General features: G+C 55.4%; 1 protein-coding gene across 3 annotated transcripts in view; it reads right to left on the bottom strand.

Moving 5' to 3' along the window:
- Positions 1–9,459, bottom strand: part of MYO5B (myosin VB) — a 186,557-nt gene that overhangs the window by 29,567 nt on the left and 147,531 nt on the right. For all 3 annotated transcript variants that reach the window (XM_014539705.1, XM_005866245.2, XM_005866246.2), the window contains exons 23-27: positions 7,482–7,566; positions 6,250–6,398; positions 4,985–5,104; positions 2,842–2,982; positions 389–454 (exon numbers count right to left, since the gene is read on the bottom strand). In XM_014539705.1, coding sequence (XP_014395191.1) covers positions 389–454; positions 2,842–2,982; positions 4,985–5,104; positions 6,250–6,398; positions 7,482–7,566 — 561 coding nt within the window. The remainder of the gene's footprint in view (positions 1–388; positions 455–2,841; positions 2,983–4,984; positions 5,105–6,249; positions 6,399–7,481; positions 7,567–9,459) is intronic.

Consider the following 9,459-nt stretch of genomic DNA (forward strand, 5'->3'; position numbering starts at 1 on the left):
CGGGGCGGCGGGGGAGGGGGGGGCTGATTTGTAGGCAAGATGGACGGAAGCGTGGGCAACCTGGGAGCCGCAAATGTGATGGCGTCTGAAGTGGGGACAGTCCTGTGGGACTGAGCCCCCAGCCCGGGGTCTGTGCCGACACAGGCAGTCAGGGCCAGAGAGGAGGTCAGTGGCAGGACACCTGGGCGCCCACAGAGAAGTGGACAATTGCTTGGTGTGGAAAACCCCCCGTTTGGGGTCAGAAGGAGGGAACAGTTTCCTGTTAACATATATGACAGCTCCTCGTAGTAAAAACAAAATTCCCTTCATTCCGAGGACATGGTGTGCGTATGGCTCTGCTTATTAGCAGCCTGATGGGAACCTCCCCGGGCGGGAGTCCGAGCCTCACCTTCAGCGTGTTGTAGGCTAGATCTGTGTCCTGGTCCAGGTCGATGTCGTTCTTTGGTGGCTCCACCTGCCCGGACAGAGAGGATCGCGACTTCAGGCCACCATGAGGCGCTCCATAAGCATCTTCCCCAGCCCCCCAACTTTATTCACACGATGCTCACAGGCACCTGAATATGTGTAACACCCTGTTAGGGGTTCAGTGCCCCCAACAGATAGGATGAAATCCCAACCCCTGTTGAATGTCACCTAGTCTGGAAACCAGGTCTTTGCAGATGTTATCGAGTTAAGATGCAGGCATAGGATGGGCCTCATCCACTAGGGCTGTCCTTTAAGGAAGGGAGGACAGACACATGCCAGGACGCCAGAGGTGAGCTGCCGCAGCTCAGACAGAGCGCGGAACAGGCTCCCCGAAGCCTCCAGGGAACACAGCCCCGCGGACACCTTCATTCCTGACCTCCGGCCTCCGGAACTCGAGACAGGAAGTTCCTGTTGTGGTGCTTTGTTTCAGCAGCCCCAGGAACCTGGAACTGTGAGACTCAGGCCCTTGTTTAAGAGGTTAATTAACGCATCATAATGAGGTAATTATTAATGAGGTAAAACCCGAGCTACTCGGGTGAAGGGGGCGTGTGTGCACGTGTGTATTGTTTTCCCAGTTACATCTCTGAGCCTTGGGGAGAAGCCCACTTCCTCATCCACCCTGCAGCAGACAGGGTGGCAGGCCCCCCCCCCTCCCCCCCAGCTCAGCCAGTGCTGTGTGACGCCAGGACTCGGGGCAGGTGGGTGTGGCCCAGGTGACTGCCAGGCCTGGGAGAGGGAGCTGGGCAGATGGGAAGGGGACAGCCCGGCTGGCTGTCGCCGAGGCCCCTCCTCAGGGCAGGCATAGTCACTCCCACGGAGGTATATCCCAGACGTCCTGGCATCCCTTCTGCAAAGGCTGGGCTCTGTCGCTGAGACCCCGGCCATCTCTCTCCAGAACAAAGACCCTCAGGGTTCTTGGGACCCAGGGCAGGTCCAAGGGCACGTCCTCAGAAAGCCTGGTCTCGGGGCGCTGCAGAGGGATCCATCACCCCCCACCCCCTCTTACTAAGCCCCGTGGGAGAAAAGGCCGCTCCCCTTGAAGAGAGACCCTCGGTGCATCCACAGGGCTATGGGCCACACCTTCAGCTCCGACGCTTGCTGGGTCAAAGAGATGCCCTTTCTCATTTGTATCCAGACAAACAAAAGATGTAAAGCCAGGATTTCAAAGTGACTAGGCCTTTCTGAGGTGGGGACGGGGGAGCGAATCCTAGGGGCAGCCGGGTGGTCCGGAAACCTGCGTGCCAGGCACCGTCCACTGTCGTCTGTGCAGTTTTGAATATATCTGATCTGTGCTCACCTGTCAGGGTAGCTTCGCTTCTAACTGAGCGAGTCATTTATAAACCTAATCTTTTCCCTTGTCATTCGGAATCCAGCCCCCCCGAGACATTTAAATCCATCAAGCAAGGTTTACCTCCCCTCCCCGCTTACGGCTCAGGGAGCCCCAAGAATGTACTAGCATCGGTGACACATCCGATCGGGAAGGGAAGTCAGGTGTTGCAGAAGGAGACTGTGTAGGGGGAGCAGGGGGAGGCAGGGCTGCGGGGGGAACGGTCGAACCCCCACAATGGGTAATTCGGGTCTGAGAACAGGCCAGAGGCCCTTGACAAACCCACTGTGAGGTCAGCTAAGGATATGACCCGTGTCGGAAACGGCCTTGCATCCCTTAGAGGTGGTCCCTATCCCTCCCCAGCAATAGCAGATGGCTCTCCCCCATGTCACCCTCAGCTCCCATCTGTACCCACCCCGTAGTTACTTCAGCACGACAATGTTATTTCCTCTTCCCGCTGCTTTACCCAGTCCTCCCGAACTAGCTTACAGATTCCTCATGGCTGGGGCTTCCTCTTACATCTTTATCTCCTCTCACTCAGTGAACATTTCAAATATGCATTCAGGTGCCCGGCGGGGCCTTGCTTTGGAGCGAGTGGCTTGTCTGGGGACACTAAGGCTTCCAACAAGATTTTCCAATACTCAAGCCACTGAGATAACAGGGCTGCGGTGAGGGTGGTCGTGGGAAGGAGGGGGTGATGCAAGCTGGGCTGCCGCCCAATGGGGCTGGACGCAGCCAGGAAGGAGCACTCGATGTTCTCTGCTCTGATTTCACTTCTCATATTTATACTTTAGTCACACACCCTGCTCCACTTCCCAAGTGGGTGACGAGGCCACAGTTCCCTGCTGGCCTCGCCAGTGGAACCCTTTGCCCTGGGGGCACTGTAACCCTTACTTCTGTCCAACTGGGGTGATGTGGGTGGCACACGTGCAATTATGACGTCAACACAAGACAAAGTTCCTCTCTGAGACCCGGCAGCAGCAGGACCCACAGGGCGACACCCCCGCTGAGCCCCGGGGGAGCGAGCTCTGTGGCCGCAGCCTCCGCACCTGGACTTTCCTGCCGTCCTGCTGCTCTCTCCTCTCCAGCTGCGCCTGCAGCTTCCTCCGCTCCTGCTCCAGCTCCCGCACGCGCTTCTGCAGCTTCAGGAAGACCGTCATGTCCAGGGCCGCCTTCTCCAGGCCGATTTCCTTCGGAGGAGGACGGGGCAGGGAAGAGGAGGCCTTATTAGGAGAAGTGCCCCAGGGGACGCACAGCACCTCACTGCCTCCCGCCGCCTCCGCTGTCCCCTCTCTCCTCCCAAACATCAATCCACGTCTGGGGTACAAAGCCAGCCCCAACCGGCCATCACTTCTCGTGTGAACATTGTGCTCCGGGCGCATTTCTGTCTGGATAACATCTGAGTCTCAGCCATTTATATTCCTCCCGTGTGAGCCACATAAGATGACCGATCATATATCCAAGAACAAATGGATGAAGACACAGCCATTTCATTTGGAAGTTAAAAGAGCTCCCTTCTGGAAAACAGTCTCATCCCAGAGGAACCATAAAGCTTGGGACATCCGCTTCCTGATGGGGAACCGGTGTGGTTACCAATCACGGCAGGTGCGCTGGCGCCCCCGTGACCGCGCCTGGACCTGCCAGCAGGAGCCCTGCCCCGGACCCCCTGCTCCTGCAGCTCTCACAGCTCCAGTCCCCACATTTCCCCTTAGATCCACGCCTGGGGTTGCCCTCCTGAGCTCTGTCACATGTGGGGTGTATCTGGATGAGCCTATCCATGTGGGTCTTTTAAGCACACACATGGACATACGTGACAATAGAATTTGGTTGGCCCAGCATTTAATGAGGGCTTAGTGCACAGCCAGGACTGTGCCTGCTGCTCTGGCCATACACCCACACGGAGGTGCTCCTGTCTGCACGTGACGGCCACACACACACACACACACACACACACACACCCATGGGTGGTGCGTCTGGAGTCCAGGCTGACTGAGAGTGCAGTGGCAAAACCAAGGCTTTAAGGCAGCATTTACAAAATGCCTACTAAGTGCAGATGGCAAACAACAAACTGCACTTTTATTCCGAGGCCCTCCTTTTCTATCCTCCTATTCTTTTAAAAATCATTTTTAAGTATTTTTATTGATTTCAGAGAGGACAAGAGAGGGAGAGATAGAAACATCAATGATGAGACAGAATCATTGATTGGCTGCCTCCTGCACGCCCCCCACTGGTGATTGAGCCTGCAACCTGGGCATGTGTCCTGACCGGGAATCAAACTGTGACCTGCTGGTTCATAGGTCGACACTCAACCACTGAGCCATGCTGGCCGGGCTCTCCTATTCTTTACTCCATCACTCACTCTCGTATCCTTTATTTTTCCTGACAGCACTGTTGTGGCTGCAATTATATCACAGACTTCCTCCATCAACTCATTACCGTCTAACCCCCATCAGACAAGCTCCGTGCGCCCGGGACCTTCTGTGCTCGGTCACCGCTGTTTCCCCAGCACCTGCCAGCAACACCCAGCACAGGCGTGCTACACACACACACACACACACACACACACACACACACGCTGCTATAACCGCCCCTCCTCCACACCCACCTTCACCTACTCCCTACGGCTCATACGCTCGCGGTTTTCTCCTTTTCAAAGGCCAGAGGAAAAACTGTGTCTTTGTACCTTTGACAAAATTACACACCGACTGTTAAATCCACGGTGTGTACATTATGCAGCGATTCTAAGAGGCCATTACTGACAAAAATACAGTCAAAATGATTAGTATGTATTGTCCTCCGAGTGTTATCCAGCCTCGGAGTCAGGGAGGAAAATGTTCTTGCGCATTTATGATACCACTGCACGCACTGGGATACTGAGCGGGGACAATCAATTACACCCATTCTAATGGCTTAGCTGTTCCTTCGGTGTCACTTCACGTCTCTGCAGTCGCTCCTCGGCTTTGCAAGAGGCACCCGGCCCTACCTCCTTCCTTCCTTCCTGGAGGGCGGGCAAGGCGAACAGCAGTGCACTGTTTTGCACGGTGCCTGCTCACTCCAGAGTACTGTCTGTACGTCACTGCAGCCCAGGCCCCTGCTGTCGGGAATGAGCCCCCTGGGACTCTGGCCACCAACCGAAGAGTAAACCCCTGTGGGGCTCCCCCGCCTGGGCACAGGGCGAGGCCTGCCGCTCACCTCCACCTGCTGCAGGGCGTCCTCCGTGTCTCCCACCTCAGACGTGGAGATGGAGGGGTAGTTGGAGTCCGATTCTAAGCTACTTTGGTTGGACGGGTTCCGCTTGTGGCCTGGGGTTTGCTGTTTCAGGAGACAAATGTGAAAAGTGAAAATGAGCTAATGTGCTAAGAACTGTGACTTTCCACCAAAGGAGGCGCTGGAGGCGGACTCTGCCTCGCTGGTGAGGCTGGGTTCCCTGGTCTCTTAAGGAAACACAACCCCCACCGAGGCCAGTCTCTCTGGGGAGGCCCCCCTTCCCCCCGTCCTGCGGAAAGTGCATAGACCTGTCCCAGGACCCCGCTCCCAAACCTGCCCTCAGGCCCCACATCAACCTGCCTCCACCAACCGGCTTATGAAAACCGTCATCTTATTAGAAACAGAGGCTACCGTCTATACTGTTCATTTAAAAATTCCCCCCCGCCCCCCCCCCCCCCACCACCCTGCATCTGATTTGGCTTTGAGAGTGGAAACTGATCTTGGTAGCAACATTTTAGATTTCTATGTTCCTATTCAGCTTCTCTTCATGGTTTCTACGCAATTAACTAGTCCAGTGGTCGGCAAACTCATTAGTCAACAGAGCCAAATATCAACAGTACAACAATTGAAATTTCTTTTGAGAGCCAAATTTTTAAAACTTAAACTATATAGGTAGGTACATTGTTATTAACTTAATTAGGGTACTCCTAAGGCTTAGGAAGAGCCACACTCAAGGGGCCAAAGAGCCGCATGTGGCCTGCGAGCCGCAGTTTGCCGACCACGGAACTAGTCAGTCTTGCTTGAATGTGCATTTCTGGAGGGAGTGTTTGTAGGTGGTGAAAAACCATGACAAGTTGTGAAATATGACATTTCCACGTGGAGAGCATTTCGTCAACGATTAGGGGAAACGACCAGACGCCAGGACCTCTCAGTGTGCACACAACCGCAGCCGCGGTCAGAACTCCCCGCTCTGTTACTAAGGCAACATGGATGCTCCCCCAACAGGAAACGAAAGAGAACACATCCACTGACACTCCTGAGATCTCGGGGAGATCCCAGAGCCGGGAAAGGCCCCGTCCTGGGGCATGACAGCCGGCCCAGCTTTCCTCTGTGATGCCTCCCAGGAAAGTCCGGGACACGGACACCACACAGATGCCCGAGCCTCGCGTGTCGGACGCTGCCCGGGGCTGGAGCTGCCCGAGACCAGGCGGGAAAGCCGGAGGGGCAGCAGGACCGCCCGCCCTCCTCGCCTTTATGATGGTCATCTCGTCCCGGAGGTTGTCGTATCTCTGCTCCAACCGGGAGTACTCCTTCACGAGGTTCTGGTACCGGGACCGCTCCTCCTCCAGCTCCCTCTTCATCAGCAGGTTCTCCTGGGCGGAGCCGCGGGCCAAGTCATCTGGAAGCAAGACACGCATCCTTCAGAACATCCAGAACATCCCCAGGCGTGTTCTGACTCATGCTTTACGGTCAGTCTCTTGTCAAAGGCTGCCCACGCCAGCCCCTGGCACAGACACGGCGAGCTGACCCAGCGCCCTCACCTGCCTCCCAGCCTGGGAAAGCTTGCTCTAGCGGCTTACGCTTTAAGGGGGGAGAAAGCCGACCCTGCCCGTGGGGCGTGGGGGGCAGACCAGGCAGCACATGGGTCAGCTCCCTGGCTGGACACCCCAGCGGCTGCTGGAGCATCCCTGCAAGAACCTGGGCTTTGTTCCTGATTTCTCTCCTATTCCGGGTCTTTATAGTTCCTGGAGTTCAGGGAGGTTCAAGGCAATAAGGCAATGAGGCCAAAGGTTAGGGGGCTTTTCTCGCACCAAAATGTATTACTCGGGGGGTGGGGCAGGAGGGCGACAGGGGGAAGAGTGATCTGCTGGAAGCCACACCGAGTCAGGCGAGAACTGGGGCTGGGACCCCACTGCTCCTCTGTGGCCAAGCAGGATGTGGGGGTGACAGCACCCGAGGGGCTGGTGGGTGCTTGAGACAGGTGACCTGGATGTGACCCACAACCCTCTCCTCAGCAAACGGAAACAGATGACCCCCGGTAGAAGAAAGCACGGCAGGAATGGTGATGCTAATGAGGAATTTAACAGCAGCAGCAACTCGCCCCTGAGTGCTCACTGCGTGTCCATCACCAGTGTAAGTGGCTCGCACGCAGTCTCTACCCCTCCCTGAGCCTCGGAGCTCTGTGCCTGGATGTCCATTCTGCAGACGGAGAGGCTGAGGACGGCATTGGTCAAGGCCCGCAGGAGGGATGGCCGAGTTATTCTGAGGGCAGGCCTCCCTGACTCCAAGTCCCAGGCACTATACTGTCCGTTACCCGTGTGTCTCCACATGAAACGGAGGGCCCTCCTCCCGCACCTCCCGTCGACAGAAGCCCCCTCCCCACTGCAGCCCTGACGAACCCACGATGCCTGGGCGCCTGGGGAGATCGCCGCGGGAAAGAGATGAAAGCTCAACATGAAGACTGGAGCTCTTTGGAGCTTACCTTTCGACTGGCTCAGGATTTGGTGGTTAAGCTGTTCTTTCTCATCTTTCAAGAGAGCGTTTTCCTGCTCCAGGTCTGCGACGCGCTGAAAGAGAGGATCATAGAGCACGTGTTTCCCCGGAAGCTGGCAAAGGCGAGGCTCCTTTTGTGGGGTCTGACTTTCAGCTGGTTGAGTTCAAATGCTCTTTTGATGTAAGAAAATGGAACCAGGGAAAGGTGCTTTCCTTTCCAGGGAAAATGTGCAATGAAAGACAAGTTCCATTAACCATCTGTATACCATAAGCGTCTATAGGCGCAAGCGGAGGACCATTTTAATTAAATTCAAAATATCGTGGCAGTTAACTGGTTAAAACAAGACAGTCGAGCTCATCACAGTTTAGGGTCTCCTGGTGCCCACAAAAACCCTATGGGAAGTCTGCTCCGAGCTCCCCTGCCTTGCTCAGGCCCTCGGCAACATCCCAGTTGGCTTTACTGCAAAAACTGACAAGCTGATCTGAATAATAATCACATGGAATATCTAGGGATCCAGAACAGGCAAAATAATCTTGAAAAAGCACTAGAGAATTCATACTTATAATTTTAAAACCTACTACAAAACTATAGTAATAAGATAGTGTGGAGCTAGCATAAGAAGAGACACAGGGATCAATGGCAAGAACTGAAATCCAGAAATAAAGCCCACATTATAAGTCAAGAAGGAAAGAAAATTTTTTTCAACAAACGTGGCTGGGACAACTGGATTTTCAGAAACAAAAGAATGAAATCGAACTCCTACCTCACACCACATACAAAAATAAGCTTAAAATGTTTCAAAGACCTAAAGGTAAGAGTTAAAACTATAAAAATCTGAAGGAAACATAGAAGCAAATCTTTGTAATCATCCAGGAGGCACATACTACATAGGAAAATCATTCTTTAAGTGCATCTAATTTGCTATTATTGGAGGCAGTTCACCCCCAATGGCTTCATGAGCGCCTTCAAATTAGTTTGGCAAATCATCGGAATAGCTTGCATTTTCCTTTCCTAGATGCCCAAGCCAAGTCAGACGGAAAACAGAGACAGAAGCATCCACGTGGGGGGTACCTTCCACATGGAGCCTAGAGTGGGGCCTGAAGGTCAGGCGGCCAGGAACAGGCTGTCCCCCTGACCTGGCTGACCTCGGGGCCAGGGGTGATGTCACAGCAGGCTGGGAAGGACGCGACCACGGAACTGGGACTCTGCTTCCCCTAACCACGCTCTGAGCAGGCGGACGGCTCACCACGAAGGTGTCACCTGAGAAGGCTCCCCAGGTCCCCCCTGTCCTCGTCACTGTCCTCTGGGCACCCCGAGGATAGTCACATCCCTTGGAAATGGAACACGTCCTCTGACCAGTCAGAGCCAATGCCTCACCACTGGGTGGGACATGAAGCTCCATTCCTCCCAGTGCACCCGGCATCACCTAACTTCCCTGCAGCCGCCCTGGTCCAGGCCTCCGCCCGGACTGCCGTCAGGAGATCCAGGTCAGCGTGCGCCCCTGGGAGACCTCTGTGTGCTGGAGCCTCATTTCCTCCCCCACCTCCCGCCCAGGCTTGATGCGCGGAGGCTGGCGGCCAAGGCGCTGGCATTGCTGTTCTGAGCCATACATCAAAGTGGCACGGGGAGCGTTGCTGTTCCTCCTGCCTGAGCAGTTCTGGAGGTGGGCCCAGAGCCTGCAGTCGGTCCAGCAGACAGACAGCAGGAGGGACGGTCCCACCCTCGGCTCCGCGTCCCGGGGGGCAGACAATGCTTCCCCAGTCACACCTCCCGGGCACTGGCCACCCCGCCTTCCCAGCTGCTTGGCGTGGGGAGTGTGCTGGCAGACACGGCAGGTGACAGACTTCTGCAGCCAAATGGCCCCCCTTTTGCGAGCTGTCAGGGATGCGGACGGTAGAAAAGGACACTTAAAAAGAACCAGGAGTGTTCCCCTCAGCAGGATAAATGCGGGGGGGGGGGGGGGGGG

This window comes from Myotis brandtii, unplaced genomic scaffold (genome assembly GCF_000412655.1).
Source record: "Myotis brandtii unplaced genomic scaffold, ASM41265v1 scaffold226, whole genome shotgun sequence".
Classification (NCBI taxonomy): Eukaryota; Metazoa; Chordata; class Mammalia; order Chiroptera; family Vespertilionidae; genus Myotis; species Myotis brandtii.